The sequence below is a fragment of the Mastigoproctus giganteus genome, chromosome 6 (assembly GCF_048544385.1).
Source record: "Mastigoproctus giganteus isolate SK-2022 chromosome 6, ASM4854438v1, whole genome shotgun sequence".
In the NCBI taxonomy this organism is placed as follows: domain Eukaryota; kingdom Metazoa; phylum Arthropoda; class Arachnida; order Uropygi; family Thelyphonidae; genus Mastigoproctus; species Mastigoproctus giganteus.
The window spans coordinates 224810848-224830488 of NC_143580.1; the positions used below are offsets into that span (position 1 = coordinate 224810848).

The 19641-nt window shown below is 35.0% G+C and overlaps 1 protein-coding gene across 1 annotated transcript in view; it reads left to right on the forward strand.

Moving 5' to 3' along the window:
- The window catches only part of LOC150085034 (saccharopine dehydrogenase-like oxidoreductase), an 85885-nt gene that overhangs the window by 17100 nt on the left and 49144 nt on the right, over positions 1-19641 (forward strand). The window contains exons 2-4 of the mRNA XM_090376744.1: positions 11690-11796; positions 14642-14722; positions 16216-16345. Coding sequence (XP_090232870.1) covers positions 11690-11796; positions 14642-14722; positions 16216-16345 — 318 coding nt within the window. The remainder of the gene's footprint in view (positions 1-11689; positions 11797-14641; positions 14723-16215; positions 16346-19641) is intronic.

Consider the following 19641-nt stretch of genomic DNA (forward strand, 5'->3'; position numbering starts at 1 on the left):
TGCTGGCAAAATTCCTGCATATCATTTACAAAACCCAATTTCTATGTCTTATAATTATCTGAAACATAAGTAGCTTAGATTTTGAATAATCTAAGTAGTTAAATATTCAATGCATAAAGGTTTCTTAACTGACTCAATCAGTGCCTGTATTGTATTAATATTTATTAGTGATATTTTCAGAGTAAATTTTCTTTAAGACTGCTATTAAAATTGGATGAGTGTAGCATTAATAGTTACTGCTATGGATAAAAGATGGTGATGATTACAGAAGACATATTTACAAATGGTTACTATTCTTGGATTAATGTTATTGGTAGTGGGAAATGTGAGGAAGTAAGCTGATACATCATAATTTGTCTAATTCTTTAAATTTATTCAGACTACCCATTTCCATACTGCTAGATGGAAGTTTGTTCCAATTAGACTCCTTCAGAGTTCAATGCTGAACCCCTTATTGTTCAGTATTATTAACAATATTGATGAAAGGCAGCTTATTGTGTATATTTGCTTATTGTATATTTTTGCATATGATACAAAGGTTTGTAGGATTACTGATGGAAATTAGGGTATAATGCTATACAAGACCTAGAAAATTTAGCCAGATGGGCTGAGAAGTGGTAGTTAAGATTGGTAACTGCAGGGTACTACATATGGGCATCAGTAATTCCAAAATAATATACCATTTGGATGGAATCGGAAGTTTTTCAACAGTTCTTCAAATGGTTTAAATAGTTGTTTCTGGCTGTTGATTGTGGATAAGTTTTTTTTTTTTTTTGTTATCAAGTTCTTGTTATAAAGCTGCCAATCTGCAAAACAGATTCTGAGGACTCATGGTCATAGTAATCTAGAATGACATAGGATGGTTAGAATGGAAGTTTAAAACTGATTGTATCAGTGGGTTTTCAATGTATGGATGTACTAAATTTATATTTAATGCAAACACTTAACTTCCTAAAATAAAGTTTGGTTTTTACCTTTTCTTCATTGAGTTTAATGTTTGTGTCAAGACAAGTGTTTCTAGAACATTTCAGTTCCTTATTAAAAATATTTTCTGCAAATCTGAGCTATAATTTGAAAGTCTGCAGTTCTGCCCATATATGATAGGAGGGAGAATGTGATGAAAGCTTTATTGATCAATTTGGCCCTGGAGAAACTGCAAGGCTCAAGGGGTTAATTTTTTTTCAGCCTGGTCTGTGCTTGTTAACAGGAGAGACTGCTTCTACAGGGATGTTCCAGTGTTAGGTGAGTCAGAAAACTGCTAGCTTGGGGGATACACAGACTAATAGATTAACAGTAGCTGTTGGCAGAGGTGAAAATGATTCTTGCACTGCTTCTATTGGAATGAGCAGCAGCCTGGGAAAACAAGATGCAGGGGCTTTCAAAGACTGCTGGGAATCCTTGTGGTACAAGGAAACACATGGGTTGTGTTAGGGTAGCTAAGAATAGGAACAGGTACATGTACACCAATTCTAGGAGTTTGGTAAATGAATTTCAAGTATTGGTCAAAACATCAAAGGCAGATATTGTTGGGATATCAGAGATGTGGTGTCACACAGATATAAGGAATGCAAAACTGGAATTTGGAGAATACAATGTGTATAGGAAGGGTTATGTTATTAGTTAAGAAACACAAAATTGAAGGAAGTGCAGCCAGTTGACAGTGCAGTGTCAAGTCAGTTTGGTGTGACATAAGCGCTGGGAAATCAAAATTGAGAGTAGTGTGTTATAGGCCTAATGACTGAGTATAATAAAAAAACTGTAAAAGGAAATAGTGGGGCAGTAAATCAGTCTTCTAATTGGGGATTTTAATTTTCCAGATATTGACTGGAATTTGTGGATTGGTCATTCACACACACTAGCAAGACTTTTGTAGATTTATTGGATGATTGTTTTCTACATCAGCATGTTTGGGAGGCAACTAGAGGGAGTAATACTCTTGATATGATTATCAGTAGTGATTCTTCATGCATTAAGGATCTGCAGATAAAGGAACCACTAGGTGGCAGTGATTGCAGTGTGCTGAAGTGGGATTTACTCAGAGGTAACTACCATCTGGGGTAAAGGGAAGGGTTTTTGCTTTCGTAAAGGAGACTATGGTGGTCTGAGACTGTATTTAAATTCTATACAGTGGAACCAACTGATGATGTTACCAACAGCAACTTCAAAATGGGAAGCATTGAAAGAATTTATCTTGGAAGCTACTAGGTTTTACATATCAACTAAGAAATTGTTCAAGGTTTAGGCCCAAATGGATATTAGATGACCTAATGAAACATGTGGCAGAAAAGAAAAATAAATGCATGGGATACATATAAATTAATAGGTAACATGGAAGCCTACAATAGATATAAGCTGGTCTGTACACAAATCAAAGGTTTTTAGGCAGGTAAAGGCAGATTATGAGAAATCTTTGCAAAGAAAAACAGCAAAGAGTTTATGTATATAAACTCTAGAAGGAAGGGGATGAATCAGGTTGGTCCACTTGATATTGATGATTCAACTGTTGGTGGTCCTGCTCAGTTGGCTAACAAACTAAAAGAGTATTTTGCATCTACATTCACACATGAGCTATTCAGGGAGGGAAATGCCAGAGGTGAACTAAGCTCTGACAGTGAGCTAGATGATTTTGTAATAACAGAGGAAAGTGGATTAGAAATTGAAGATAAACATAAAAAAGGCACCTGGAGTGGATGGGATCTATCCAGTTATATTATAGGAGGCAGCAAAGGAAGTAAGCAAACCCTTAGCCATAATCATGAGAGCTTCCTTGGGATCAGGAAGGTTCCCATGGACTGGAGATATGCAAATGTGACTGCAATTAACAAAGGAGGATCAAAGGGTTTAAGTAATTAATTAACAAAGGAGGATCAAAGGTTTAACAAGTAATTATAGATCTGTTAGTTTAACTTCTGTTCCAGGGGGATTAATGGAGGTACTGGTTAAAAAAGCACTGCAAGATCATCTAGACAAGACTTCAGTTATAGTGTGGGCAAAGCATGGGTTTGTTAAGGGGAAGTCTTGTCTGACTAATTTGATCGGATACTATGATATGGTCACAAAGCAACTGGATGCAGGGAATAACTTTATCATATATTTGGATCTTAGAAAGGGTTTTGATACTGTTGCACATGGAAGACTGCTGCACAGATTGGAGCAGTGTGGCATTGGAGGCAAATTGCTGCTATGGATAAAGGGATGGTTGAGTGTAAGAAGACAGAGGTAATCACTGGCTGCTGCTCTTTGTGGACTAATGTTATTATTGGAGTCCCTCAGTATTCAGTGTTGGGTCCATTGTTATTTATAAATGATATTGATGATGGTATATCAGGTTTAATGTCAAAGTTTGCAGATGATATAAAAGTTGGCAGGGGTGTTAATGACACTGACAGTATGCTGCTGCAACAGGATCTAGAAAAGTTGGGCTGAGAGGTGGCAAATGAAGTTTAACATTGACAAATGTAAAGTACTACATATGGGAAGTAGTAAATCCAGAGTAATATATCAACTCTGTGGTACTACACTGACAGTGGTAGAGAATGAAAAGGACCTGGGAGTAATTATGCAGATATGAAGTTTTCTGAACAGTTTAGATGGTCTGCAAGAGTAGCTCATGGTGTCTTGTCAATGATATACAGTAATTTTTCTAACAGGGATAAGGTGATTATCCCCTTGTATGAGGCCACACCTTGAGTACTGTTATAGTCTGTAGGCCTCATTTTAAGAAGGATGTAGAACTGTTGGAATGAATACAGAGAAGAGCAACAAGATTAGTGAATGGAACAATGGGTTGCTCTTACAAAGAAAGGCTAAAGTTTTTTTGGATTACAGTGTTTGGAGACTAGGCACCTGCAAGGTGATCTGATTGAGGTGTATAAAGCCTTGAATGATTTGAGCATGCTCAATGCTGATGGGATTTTTGCTCAGAATAATCACTTGAGAGGGCATAAATTCAAATTGAGGAAAGACAGTTGTAGGATAGATGTGTGGAACTTTAGCCAGTGGCTAGTTGATTGTTGGAACAGACCATCTTTTGTTGTGGAAGTTGATAGCCTAAATAAATTTAAGGCTGAGCTGGACAGGTATTTGGAATGAATGGAGTGGTGAAATCAGAGCAGGTTTTTTTTTTTTTTGGCTGTTGCATAAGTTTGCTTTCTTGCATCATATGCCTCTACTAATACTATAATTTTTGGTGGTAGAATGCAGAATGAGTCATCTTTCAGTGTTCAAATTGCCCACTTAGATTTTGGGTTGAAGGTAGAAAGGGGTTACCTATGCTGAGGCCTCTTTCTTGAATGAAAAAACTGTTAGAATTTAATTTTACTATTGTATTTCTGTTCTAATTTTCCCACAGATGAAGAAACCACAGTTCTGAAATGTTATAGGTTTATTGTAAGGTATAGATATCAATCAAATATAATTCAACATAGTGAAACATGTTTTAATTAAATTACTTAAACCCTGTATGCTGTTCTTCAAACAGTTTATTTTTAATAAACTGATCTTAATAAAGATGTGGCAATACATTATTGAAATAGTCTACATGTGTTATTTCATGAGCATCACTGCTTGCATTTTTCAATAGAAGATTAATTGTATTTGCAATTTGTAGTAGACCTTGTTTCTATGTGTAGTTAGCAATGTCAGTGATTTCAAGAAAGCCAGCTTATAAATCATCAGCCCAAAAAAAAACAAAAAACACTTCCGTATCTATTCATTCCCTCTAGTTCTTCCTTGAATTTATTCATGCTATACACTTCAACCAGATGGGGCTTTGTTCTAACAGAGAACTACTTTCTGGCTGAAAGCAAACTTCTGCACATGTATGATGCAACCATATTTTCTCATTTTGAATCTAACCCTTTCATGTTTATGATCTGATGAAGAGGAAAGATTCTATCAGCATTGGGCTTACTCAGTCCATTCGAAACCTTAAACAGCTCAATTGGGTCTCTTTGCATATGTTTAACCTCCAAATGCATTAATTTTTAGAAGAGAAGCCTTTCCTGGTGAAAGACCCCTTTTGTTCCTCTCACAAATCTTCTCTGTACCGATTTCTATAATCAGTTGGGTGTGGTTAACACCTAATTGATATTTAATCTGGGGTTACTGCTATCTATATGTGCAGTAGCGCTTGCATTTGTTAAATTTTAATTATCACTTAGCCAATCTGCCTAATTTTTCTAGATCTTGTTATAGTTCATTCCCTGACTACTGTCATTAATCACCCTGCCAAGTGTTGCATCATCTGCAAACATAGACATCCAGCCTGAAGCATTTCTAGCTGTATTTTTTTTTGTTAAAACTCTTCCTAAATATATGGGTTGTTAAAAATAGTAAATATCATAAAAGTATAAATAATTAAAACTAAGCTCAGGTTCACAGAGCTAAGTTTTAATTAGTCTCATCTATCTAATTTTTTTTAGATCTTGTGGTAGCATACCCTGATTATTGGCATTAATCTTCAAATCCTATCAAACTTTGCATCATTTGCAAACTTAGAATAAAAAAATATAGAAAACAATGGGCCTAATACTGAACCCTGCAAACTCTGCTGATAATATTAGTCTGTGAAGAGCAGTGATAACCACTTATCTTCCACTCAACCAACCTTTTATACTGCAGATCTGATGATACAAAGGTTGCCAGGGTTGGAAAACTGTTAGCTAGGGAGTTGCACAGAATAATGGATTGACAATAGTTACAGGCAGAGGTGAAAGTGACTCTTGCACTGGTTCTATTGGAACATGTTAACCATGTGTACATATTTGCATGTACACCAATGCTAAGATCATTGTACTTAAATTTGAATTTAAGTGCGGGTTAAGTCATCAGATGCAGGGATATTGGAGACATGGTTTCACTCAGATATAAGGAATGCAGAATTTAAATATGGGGAGTAAAATGTAGTAATGGCATGTGATGCAAGAAAGCAAGTGTATGAGCTTATGCATCATCAGCCAAAAAAAAAAAAATCACACCTTTCCCTCCAAATGCCTGTCCAGTTCCTCCTTAAATTTATTTAACCTATCAACATCCACAATGACAGATGGAAGTTTGTTCCAGCAATTAACCACCCACTGGCTAAAGGCAAATTTCCGCACATCTATTCTACATCTGTCTTTTGTTAATTTGAATTTATGCTCCCTTAGGTTCGTAATCTGAACAAGTGGATAGATCCCCCATCAGAATTCAGCGTGCTCAACCCATTCAAGGCCTTATACACCTCAATCAGATCACCGTGCAGGTGCCTAGTCTCCAGCCACTGCAATTTTCAGAACTTAAGCCTCTTGGTAAGAGGATCCCTTCATTCCCCTCACCAATCTTGCCCTTCTCTGTACACATTCAAGCAAATCCTCATCCTTCCTAAAATGAGGCCTCCAGACCTGTATGCAGGCCTCCAGACCTCAAGGTGCAGTCTGACCATTGATTATACAGAGGGACAATCATCTCCTCCCTGCTAGCAAAATTCCTATATATCATTGACAAAACCCCATGACCTGCCCTGGCAGCCTGTTTGCATTGCTCAAAACTTCATATGACTGCACAATTACTCCCAGGTCTTTCATTTTCTACCACCTTAAGTGTAGTACCACACAGTTGGTATGTTTCTCTGGGATTATTTCTACCCATATCCAGTACTTTGCAATTGTCAAGGTTAAACTTCAGTTGCCACTTCTTAGCCCATCTGCCCAAATTATTTAGATCCTGATTAATCTGTAATCAGGTCACAAAGGAGGTTCGGCAGGCGAAGGCAGATTATGAGAAATCCTTGGCAAAAGATGCTAAGAAAAACAGCAAGGATTTCTTTACTTATATAAACTCTAAAAGGAAGGGGATTAATCTGATTGGTCCACTTGATATCGATGGGTCAACTGTTGATGATCCTGCTCAGGTAGCTAACAAACTCAATGCATATTTTGCATTGACATTCACACATGAGGAGTTATTTAGCGAGGGGAAAGCCAGAGGTGTATTCAACTCTAGCAGTAAGCTAGAGAATCTTGTAATAACTGAGAGTAAAGTGGAGGAGAAATTGTTGAAGATAAATGCAAGAAAGACACCTGGGGTGGATGGGATCTATCCAGTTATATTAAAGGAGGCAGCAGAGGAAGTAAGCAGACCCTTAGCCATAATTATGAGAGCTTCCTTGGACTCAGGGGAGGTACCCATAGACTGGAGATGTGCAAATGTGACACCAATTCACAAAGGAGGATCAAAGGCTGACACAAGTAATTATAGACCTGTGAGTTTAACTTCTGTTCCAGGAAAATTAATGGAGGCACTAGTTAAAGAAACACTGCAGGATCATTTAGACAAGACTTCGGTTATAGCTCGGACACAGCATGGTTTTGTTAAGGGGAAGTCTTGCTTGACCAATTTGATTGGATACTATGATGCAGTCACAAAGGAACTGGATGCAGGGAATAACTTTGATATTGTATACTTGGATCTTAGAAAGGCTTTTGATACTGTTGCACATGGAAGACTGCTGCACAAATTGGAGCAGTGTGACATTGGAGGCAAATTGCTGCTGTGGATAAAGGGGTGGCTGAGCGGGAGAAGGCAGTGGTAATCAATGGACACTGCTCGTCGTGGACTAATGTTATTAGTGGAGTTCCTCGGGGCTCAGTGTTGGGTCCATTATTGTTTTCTGTATTCATAAATGATATTGATGATGGTATATCAAGCTTAATGTTGAAGTTTGCAGATGATACAAAGGTAGGCAGGGTTGTCAAGGACACTACTGACACTATGCTGCTGCAACAGGATCTGGAAAGGTTGAGCAGATGGGCTGAGAGGTGGCAAATGAAGTTTAACATTGACAAATGTAAAGTACTACACATGGGAAACAGCAACCCCAGAGCAACGTATCAACTCTGTGGTACTACACTGACAGTGGTAGAGAATGAAAGGGACCTGGAGGTGGTTGTGCAGGAAGATATGAAGTTCTCTGAGCAGTGCAGACAGGCAGCAAGAGTAGCTAATGGTGTATTGTCAATGATATATAGGACTTTTTCTAGCAGGGATAAGGAGGTGATTATTCCCTTGTATAAGGCAATGGTCAGGCCACACCTAGAGTACTGTATACAGGTCTGGAGGCCTCATTTCAAGAAGGGTGTAGAGCTGCTGGAACGAGTACAGAGAAGGGCAACAAGATTACTGAATGGAACAAAGGGGTGCTCTTACAAAGAAAGGCTTAAGTTTTGCAAATTAGTGTCTGGAGACTAGGCACCAGCGAGGTGATCTGATAGAGGTGTATAAAGCCTTGAATGGTTTGAGCATGCTCAATGCTGATGGGATTCTTCCTCTCGCTCGGAATAATCACCTGAGAGGGCATAAATTCAAATTGAGGAAAGACAGATGTAGGATAGACGTGCGGAAATTTGCCTTTAGCCAGCGGGTGGTTGGTTGGTGGAACAGACTTCCATCCCTTGTCGTGGAAGTTGATAGCCTAAATATGTTTAAGGCTCAGCCGGACAGGTATTTTGAACGAACAGAGGGGTGAAGTGGAAGTGTTTTTTTTTTTTTGGGCTGATGCTGCATAAGCTTGCTTTCTTGCATCAAATGCCTCTACTAATGCTAAAATGATCCTTCTCAGATTACTAACAGACTGAATTGGGTATTTTGCATATACATTCATATATAAATAATACATTCATATATAAAAACATAATTAGCCAACCATGGGAAAAGATACTTTGCAAGGGACTTTGTCGAGGGCTAAACCCCTACAAAATACCTAACCCATGGCTGGCAGAGGCATCAGTTTCTGTTGTCATCTGCCTCTATAACTAGTACCGAAAGATGTCGAAATGGACACAATAAGTTAGGTAATAAAATAGAAATTAAGTAGCTAAGTGATCTAAAAACTTGAGGGTAAAGTGTAAGAGATTGTTGAAATTTAAACATAAAAAAGGCATCTGGTGTGGGCAGGATCTATCCAATTAAGGTAGGCAGTAAAGAAGGTAAGCAAATCCTTACCCATAATTATGATAGAATCTTTGGATTCAGGGGGTCTCTGTGCACTAGATGTGTGGATATATTCTTAATTCATGGAGAATCAAAGGGTGACATAGGTAATTATGAACCTGTTAATGTTTCAGGGAAAATAATGGAGCCATTATATCTTACATATTAATAAAAATTTATTAATATGTAAGATATAATGGCATAGTTCCCCTCTATATAGGTGGGATTTTTTTCATTAGTTATAAAAGTGAAGCTTGTTGATAAGTGCATTTTGTTTTTCAATGAGTTTGGATTTTAAAATTGTTTACTCTGGCTAATAAAATTTTAATACATTGCTATAATTGTTAGACTTCTCTATTACTTAGATAGCTTTATAGTTACTTTAAAGAAATCTTTGGAATATCCTTTAATTTGTGAAACAGCAGGATTTGAAGTTTAAAATAAAACTAATTGCAATTTAAAAAGTATATAGTTCTATTTAAAAAACTTACATTCAAAAACAATTTTACACAAATTTTGGTACTGTATGACAAAATTCCAGGCTGCTGTCCAGCTTTTTCATATTAAAAATTCTGACAGCATGTTTAAATGATAATTAAATTTCTTAAGCCTCAATAACATTAGGTTCAATAGATTTATCTCAATGCAGCTGGGAGGGGGGGGGGGGTATGTGCCAGTCTGAGATCAAAGTTTGCATAATTTATGAAAAATTATAGTTGGAAGAACTTTTGCTTGTTGATTTTGTGGGGGGGAGATAGGTTGGTAACTAATTTGAAGATGAATAGAAATTTAGATTTAATATTATGCTAGTGAATAATCAGCTATTCTGCTCCAAAGAGGAGATTAAATGTTTGATTTTTACATGTGGACTGTTAAAGTAATAGCAAAATTATAAAGTTACAATATTGGTTCTCCAACTTTATTCAAAAAAATTGAATGATGTCAAACTTTCAAAACAGGGTTCAGGCTTGGAAGACCTTTTGCAAGTTAGTGATTCTTAAGGTAATGTTCATTGTGGATGTGTTACAAAATTAGTGCTGTACACTGTTGTTCATATACATGTTTAGCATCTTTATAGTACTTATTGTGCTTTTAATATATATATATATATATGCACTAATGAAATATTAAATTGTAGAAATGTAGAAGCAGTCCTGTAGTTTAAAATACCCAAAGCAATCCAAGAATAAACCAGACCGTAGGCAACAATGGTTAAACATAAATATTAAATTCCATAAAAACTATACATAATTAGCCAACCATGGGAAAAGATACTTTGTCGAGGGCTAAACCCCTACAAAATACCTAACCCATGGCTGGCAGAGGCATCAGTTTCTGTTGTCACATGCCTGTATAACTAGTACCAAAAGATGTCGAAATGGACACGATAAGTTAGGTAATAAAATAGAAATTAAGTAGCTTTTTAATAGTAATTTTGCAGAAGACAGGCTGGATGACATTTAGCCTGACCGATAGCTGTAACAAAATAGTAAATAAGCAATGCTGAGAATCAAATAATCTGCTAAACTTAATAAGCTAAATTAGCTAACAAAAGGAGAATGGAGAGAAGGCTAGTTAAAGTAATAGTACCTCAATCCCCCTTGAATTGCTCTAATAGTTCATGAGGTATAAGAATAAGTTAGTGAAAAGTGTTTATAGGATGGTACTGGGAGCGTAACTTTCCGACCCTATAAGAAAGGATCCTGGTATAGTAAGATAATATCAGCAATGAAGAGCCTATATATATATAAAAAAATTGAGGTTTGAGGGGATTTAGGTACTATTACTTTAACTATCCTTCTCTCTGTTCTCCTTTTGTTAGCTAATTTAGCTTAAGTTTAGCAGATTATTTGGTTCTCAGCATTGCTTATTTACTATTTTGTTACAGCTATTGGTTGGGCCAAATGTCATCTAGCCTGTCTTCTGCAAAATTACTATTAAAAAGCTACTTAATTTCTATTTTATTTTATTACCTAACTTATTGTGTCCATTTAGACATCTTTCGGTACTAGTTATACAGGCAGATGACAACAGAAACTGAAAAATGGGAGTATGGGCTTGGTAAACCCAGGGTCCTGAGCTGGATATTGCCATTCTTCTCTCTCAGTGATTACTTTCTCTCTCTCTCTCTCTCTCTCTCTCTCTCTCTCTCTCTCAGGGTAACTTGGAAATTTATTTTTTGCTGGTGCATCATAAGCCTCGGGCTTCCTTGCACCATTAGGCTAATAATAATAATCTTTTAAGTAATTGTAAACAATTTATAAATGGATGGCAGCATGAAAATTGTATGAGATCACACATGTCAGCCAGTATTGGCTTAGCTTTTGGTTTACAAAAGCCAAAATTCTCTAGAATTTCATTCTAGAAGTTGATGAAATTTGAATCAAGCAGCACACAATTTCACAAGATGGTTTTACATTGAAAAATAACAATGAACAAGGTTTTTTTTCTCTTTTGCACTTTATTACAATTGTTTGTATATTTTAAATAATTTCACTCTAATATTGGGCAGCCAAGCCAAAATAACAAATTAATATTTGAAAGCATTTACGTAAGAAGTTTTTATGGAATTTCAAAATTTTAAACTCAAATCAATTTATTAGTGAAAGATTAAGAATTCCCTAGTAAAAGAAATTCTACTTAATGCACTAGCTAATGATTAAGGATCATTATGCTTCCACCATTGTTCTTATAGGTGATGTGCATTTTTTCTTAATAGGTCACTCCCTTGATGATATTGAGATAATAGAAGCAGATGTAAATAACAGGGAATCATTAAAGGATATGTGTAAGAGAACAAAGCTAGTATTAAATTGTGTTGGACCTGTAAGTTTTAATTTTCTTTACATATCGAGAATTGAGTAATTTTAATCATTTTATTTGTTGGAAATGCCTCATTTGTAAAATTGTCAATTTCTGGATGTATAGTTTCTTTAAACTTAATAAATAAATACTTTAACTATTTTTATAAATTTTCATAAGTACTTTGAGCCCATGAATCTAGCTAAGATTAGTATTAAAATTATGGAATGTTTTTTAATACTTTTTCTTAAACAGTACAAGCTGCTGTTTTAAAAAATTAAAGATTTTATATACATTTTCCAAATGTTTGTCTAATCCCTCTTTAAATGTGTATAAGCTCCTGGAAAACAAATCTAGGTGTTGGTAACTTGTTTTAGTAGCTGATTACTTTTATTAAAGAATAACTCTCTAGTCTTTAATTTTCTTCATTAAAATATCCTTTGTATCAACCTAGAATTAGAATATAGGTCCCCATAACAGGATTTGGAAAGGTTGCTGCAACAGGATTTGGAAAGGTTGAGTAGATGGGCTTCGAGGTGGCAAATGAAGTTTAACATTGACAAATGTAAAGTACTACATATGGGAACAGCAACGTATCAACTCTGTGGTACTACACTGACAGTGGTAGAGAATGAAAGGGACCTGGGGGTGGTGGTGCAGGCAGATATGAAGTTCTCTGAGCAGTGCAGACGAGCTGCAAGAGTAGCTCATGGTGTATTGTCAATGATATATAGGAATTTTTCTAGCAGGGATAAGGAGGTGATTATTCCCTTGTATAAGGCAATGGTCAGGCCACACCTAGAGTACTGTATACAGGCCTGGAGGCCTCATTTCAGGAAGGATGTAGAGCTGCTGGAACGAGTACAGAGAAGGGCAACTAGATTGGTGAATGGGACAAAGGGGTTCTCTTACGAAGAAAGGCTTAAGTTTTGCAAATTACAGTGTCTGGAAACTAGGCACCAGCGGGGTGATCTGATAGAGGTGTACAAAGCCTTGAATGGTTTGAGCATGCTCAATGCTGATGGGATTCTTCCTCTAGCTCAGAAAAATCACCTGAGAGGGCATAAATTCAAATTGAGGAAAGACAGATGTAGGATAGATGTGCGGAAATTTGCCTTTAGCCAGCGGGTGGTTGGTGGGTGGAACAGACTTCCATCCCTTGTCGTGGAAGTTGATAGCCTAAATAAGTTTAAGGCTCAGCTGGACAGGTATTTCGAACGAACAGAGGGGTGAAGTGGAAGTGGTTATTTTTATTTATTTATGTTACTTTTTTTTTTTTTTTTTTTGGCTGATGCTGCATAAGCTTGCTTTCTTGCATCAAATGCCTCTACTAATGCTAATGCTAATAACTAAAACTGCCCATGTATTAAATTATCTTTCTTTCAAAAGGCCTTACAACACCTAATTTGCATCTAGATGCCTAGTTTCCAGACTTTGTAGCTTACAAAACTAGATTCTTTCTGTATAAATCTATGCAACTGTAGTCTGTTCACTTACTTCTAGTACTGACATAGTCAAATGCTTGGTTGAATCAATCTCCCAATGGTAGAATGCAAAAAAATAGTGGCAGTTTGACAGCTGACTGGTAATAGCTTTTGCCAACCAATTGTTTGCTCTTACTTTAATCCTATCATAAACACAAGGCTGTAGTCTTGTTGCCTCTATTCAAGTGCTTTCTAGAAATGGGGTTTCCAGAGCTGTATATGGTATACAAAGTGTAATGTGGCCATTGATTGTGCAGTGAATAATTAAGCCTTTGCCTTTACTGTAAAAATTGTCAGATAGCACACTTTGAAAGAACTTGAGAATGTATCACAACCCCCCCCACCCAGATCCTTTCCATCCCTAACATCTAAGCATGCTACCATCACCCTACTTCATATAAATCTAAAACTAAACTGTTTATTGATGTTATATTCAACTGTTAATGGCAGGCAGTTCCTTCCCAGTCATCTGGGAAGGAACTGCCTGCCATTCAGTATTTTCTAGTGTTAGAGTGAAATATTTGGATATGTCAATGTGTCAGTCTTTCTGATGAAGAAATTAAAACTTCTTGATTTATAATTTAGTTTTGTCATATATATATATATATATATATATATATATATATATATAGTGGTTTTTTTATCCAGAGGATGTCTAATAGCAGCAATGAAGAAAGTGACAACTTATCACTTTAACATTGTTCAAAATTGGTGACCAAGCAAGATTAATGTTTCACTCAAACTGTTTTCCCTTTACTGTTTCTAACCATGGCTTTCTGTTGGGTGAAGAGTACTCCAAAAAGTGAACTTAATTTTTTTTTTTTTTCAGTTTCTTTTTATTTGAAGAAATTGTAAAAAATTGGAGACTATGCCAAAAATAAGGTAGTTTCCAAATGTTTCATATTTTAAACTGGTTTTTGCTAAGTGAACTCAAGATGTTTTTGTTGTTGTGGACATGGGACTAAATGGAACTGATAAAGGAATATTGGTCTGGATAAGGACAATTTTATCTGTCAAGAATATTCTTCTGGAATTTTTTTTTTGTGGGAAATTGTAAACTAATAATGATAATACTTTATCAGTTAGCACGAGATGGTATATTCTACAACTGGAGTTTAAATATTACTTCTTTTGAAATGAAATGAAATTGCTTCATCTTACTGATTTTCATTGGATAAATAGTGCAGTTTGTTGTTGAATCCAATTTTAAAAAATTGGAAATCTTGATTTTAAATTAGACTGATATTCAGATTAAAATAATTGTTTTTAGATATCTTATGATACTGTTATTCTATGCAAATGGGAGATATTTCATGCAGTAAATGAACTTTTTTATTTTAAATCTCATTTTTAAAAAAATAATACTATTTCATGATCTCTTTTAGTATAGGTTCTTTGGAGAACCTGTTGTTGCTGAGTGTGTTGAGAATAAAACCCACTATATAGATATTTCTGGTGAACCACAGGTATGTAAACTTGTAATATCTAGTCATTCCACCATAATGCATAGTCAGTCAGAAAAATTAATTTCCTCTCCCATATTTTATGAATATGGTACAGCAAAAATGTGAAAGATTGGTAGTTTCATTTCTAACTTAAACACAAAAATAAAATAAGACTCATTATAGAGTTGAAGCTCTTTAGTGACCCTCTTTTTAATGTCCCAGCATGCTATGATGACTGTGGTTGGTTCAAGCCCATAAATCTAATGCTATTTTACATTAATTTTAACCCTGTTAAAATTTTTTCTTTTTTGCATTAAAAGAAAAATTCTTGAAAGATGAATAAATTCCCTATTATTAACACTTCCACTGTATCTTGTTTTTTTACTTTTTTATTACAATATTTTCATTTCAAAATGAAAGAATGCTAATTTGTTGAAGCTAATGACAAAGCTGAAGCTAAGTAAGATTGTGAGCAACTTGTTGGCATGATGAAATGAACTTCTAGATGTTCTTCAAACATTTTCTGAAATGAACTTCTCATTTTATTATATGGCATTTGTAGACAATGACTTCTATGAAGCAGGTAACTTTGTTAATTACAAACAAATTAAACTTTTACAAGCTAAGGACAGTGATATGCATTCTAAGACCAACATTGTTAGACAGTTCAGTATGGCTAAATGTACTTCACCATTCTGAATGATTGAAAACTTAGAGAAATCTGCACTGGGTAGGATCAGAGCCTGAAAGGCAAAGTATCTGCATTCTGTATCTCAAAGGTACTTGTGGCTGATGTGTACAAAAAAGCTTCCTATAGATGGAAGCTTTCTAAAAACTAAAGCTGGATCATTTGTGCAGTGAATGAATATTGAAGATCAATTTTTCTGAAAGATAGTTTTAGAAATTTGACTTTTTGTGACCTATGGAAAGAAGTTACTGTGGCTATTCAGTAAACATGTAAGTATAAATTCCACCCTGGTCAGACTAGCTGAAGCCAGTGTCAGTAGATTCCGTGCCATGCCACTAAGAGGGGACATGGTGTCAGCAGGGCAGGAGGTTCCTAAATATGTTACCTCTGCTGAAGTCTAATTTTGGAGGGGGCCTGTCAGAACAACACACACTTTACATATACACCAATCACACACTCACTTATCATGCTTACATGTACACAACATTAAAAAAAATTTTTTTTGCATATATGTAAGGGGCAACAACTACTTTATATACACAATAGTACTTAAATTCACATTTGTCTTGTCCCTTTCATCCAGAAAGAAGTTGCCCTTTAAATATAGACTACAACAGACTGAGTCTGGATAATCCATGGCTCCAGCCAGACAGATGAGGAAACCACATGTGCACTGAATATTTTTGAGAATTATTTTAATTACCCTGAAATATTTCAAAAATATTTAATTCATTTTATGAATACTTTAATATAGTTAAAACTATTGGTGAGAACAACTGGGTATGCAGTCTTGAAGTCTTAATTTTTCCTTTTCTTCCATTTTTAGTTTCTAGAAAACATGCAGATAAAGTACTTTGAAAAGGCAAAAGAAAATGGTGTCTATATTATTGGTGCTTGTGGTTTTGATAGTATTCCATGTGATATGGGAATTACATTCCTGAAAGAAAAATTTCAAGGTAAGTTAACTTCTATGTGATTTAGATTTATTAATTTCATTATCATTAATGGAATTTAGATCTGGCTGTATTCAGAAAGTCTATACATTTAAATGTGATGTCAGTTAAACTCTGCTAATCAGGAAAAAAAAACCAAAAACATTGAAATATTTTAATCTGAAATGTATGGTATATATTAAATATTTAAATTTTTTCATTACGCTAATATACTTCTAAATTTTCTGCCTGAAGTTTGTGTACTCAGTCTCCTTAATTTTATTTAAAAAAAAAGAGGTTGCAGGAATTGCATATTAATGCATTAAAGGGAATGTGAGAGTAAAAGAATGGGGAAAGTAAAAAAAAAACGTTAGGAGGAAACTAAGGTGCACAACATGAAATTATAAATCTGTTGTTCAGAACTATCTTAAAAAGCAACTCATTTGCACATGTTAAGTTGTATGTTCTATGGACAGTAAGGACACTGAATATACTCAATGTTAGTATAGGTTTTTTCTTGTGCATTTACTGTAATTAGTTGGCACTTAGTTTATAGTAGTAAGCATGGGTTTTGGAGATGTTGGATGGACTAAATCTTGTAATAGTGCCTTTCTGTGTATCTGGCATCACAGCCATCCCTGACAGGAGATTGTAAGCAGTATTGTTTTGGTCATATATTGATACCTTGTTTCTCTTATTTACTACAGATCTAATATGATAAGTGGAGTGAGGTCTATCAATCCGAAGTTTCGGTGATAAACTTCCTGTATTGATCTAGGAGCTAAGTTTTAATACAAACAGTAGGTGAAATATTTTGTGGGGGGAAGGGAATGGATAGAGCAATGTGAAATTTTTGGTGATATCAATGAATTTGATAGTATAAAGGATCTAACAGTATTTCTAAAAGTTCTGTTGGTGTATTTGTCTCAAGAAGATCAACAGGATCTGTAAGATATTTGAAGGCATTGAAAGCCTGTGTGAATAAGACTTATTTATTCTAGTAATGTTTAGATTAAGGCAATTGAAAATTTAAACTTATTTTCTTTGAGCTCTAGCAAGTATTTTAATTTAGACTAAGGTTTAAACCCAGAAAGGTACATTATAATTTTGGTTGCATATAATGTCATCTGCATACCAGATATATAAATGAATATTATTTAGGTGTACAGGAATGAGGATATGATTTTCAATCAAAGCTAGATATAAATCTAAGGATTCATGTTCAAGCCTACAGGGAGATCAAAAATCAGTATAAATTCTGTGTGCAAAAAAAGCAAACCTGTAGATAATCATTTAGTGGGAACGAATTTGTCCCTGGAGGATAGCATTAATAGCATCAGCTTAACACTCAAGAACTTTAGCTTATTTTTAGCAATTTCCCATTTCTCATGTACTGTAAGAACTGGGAAAGCTTACATTACAGCTGTTAGCAACAAATCTTATTTCATTAAATTTGTTTTGCATTATTATTGACTAGTTGATGATTAGAGATGCATCTTTGTTTTCTCTAATGAAGTAATTGTAATTTTATTTTTTAGATTGGACAGTGGAAAACTACTACAGTATGGTGCAGTGATGATTGTCATGCATCTACAGGTGCATGACAATCCTGAAGTTAATGCTTTCTGTACATTGAGTTCAATAAAAGTTTCTGGTGTTTCTTTTTTAGTGAAGAAACAGTTGCTAGTGTTGTGTATCTGCCCAAACTTGTGATCATAAACAAATAAATGACCTGTAAGGAAAAACTTTTCTACATGGTGGGGTATCTCACTGTTATTTTTTACAAGCTTGTCTAAATCAGCAGTGTGAAGGATGCTGGACTAATTGTGGTAGTTCCCCATTAACCTTTTCCAGAATTTGTTTTTAGTGTGTGGATCCTGAGGATACATTTGTATATAAAATTTCCTTTGTTTTGAAATCTTTCAATATGTGCCACTATTTCTTAGTTATTTCAACTAATAGTAGGCAGCATGAAAATTTCTTTTAATCTAGTGTTGGGGCACCTGACAGGTATCTGTGCAAAATGATCTTACATTAACTGTTATTAATGATTCAAAATTGAATTTTCCTACCTTCCTAATATAGACCATTTTACTTGGTATGGTTTTTGAAATAATTTTTATGGTTTTTCTCAAAGTAGTTGAAATCTGTCATATTGCCTACCACTCCCATCTGCAACAATTTAAGTCAGAGTAGCAGGGCACTGCCTTGAGGCACCTCCATAGCCAGATGGGCAGGAGTAGCAGTGCATAACACACGCTTCTTGATTAGACTGGGGTTCGAGCCTGTGACCACCAAATACGGAGGATGCGGAAAGGTCAGGGAATGACCACCGCATATCCCCGGAGCAATACGACCTTAGTTGCTAATGCTCCTAAAAACCAAATAACAAACAAACAACTGCCTTGATGCTAAGGAGTTTCAAATTTCACAGTATATCATGTGTTTACAGTTCAGGGTTACTTGTTTTTCTCTCCCACTAGTTATATAAATCATGCAATCTTGCATGACTTGTTCTTGAAAGATTTTTTTAATAAAGATGAGAATATGAAACTCTATATTCACTCAGGTTGTGTAGTAAACAACTTGTTATTAGACTTTTGTATGCTGTGATAAGTTTTGAAACCTGAAATATGGCAATAATATATGTATATATATTTTTAATATTTCTTAAAAATATTTAACATAAGCAGAAGTTTGAATGATTAAATTTTGCACACTTAGTGGTCTTTCAAATTGGAAAATGAAAAATCTGAAATTTGTTTATATTTTGTCTAAAATGCACTTTGTTAATTTTCAGAATTAATATTTATTCTTGATAATAAAAGGGGTGAATGATGTAACATTTAATCACTTAAAAAAAAACTTATATGCACTAAGTATTGCAATCCATTAGGTGTTCTGCAACCTCTTTTTCTGCATTTGGGGGCACCATCACTACTAGGTTAAAATTGGAGAAGTTCATATCTGTCAACCATAGTCTGATCTTGACTTACAAAAGCATTCTCTTGAATTCAGATTGAAAAGTTGAACATGTAAATAGATGAAGACAGCATTACATTAAAAAATAAAATGACTTGTGAATTTTTCGAAGATAAGTTATTTTTTAAATTCTAATTTGATTTTTTACAGTTTTGCTCTGTTGGGTGGCCAAGTTAAATTGGAAAAATTAATATTTAAAAGCACTTAAATTAATTTTTTAAAATCTTAAATTTCATGGTAACTCTTCTCAGATCTGATTCCTACCAGAAAATTCACTAATTACATCCTGCATACTTCCCAGAATTCACTCTGAAAAGGTAAATTGGCCTTTTTATTTA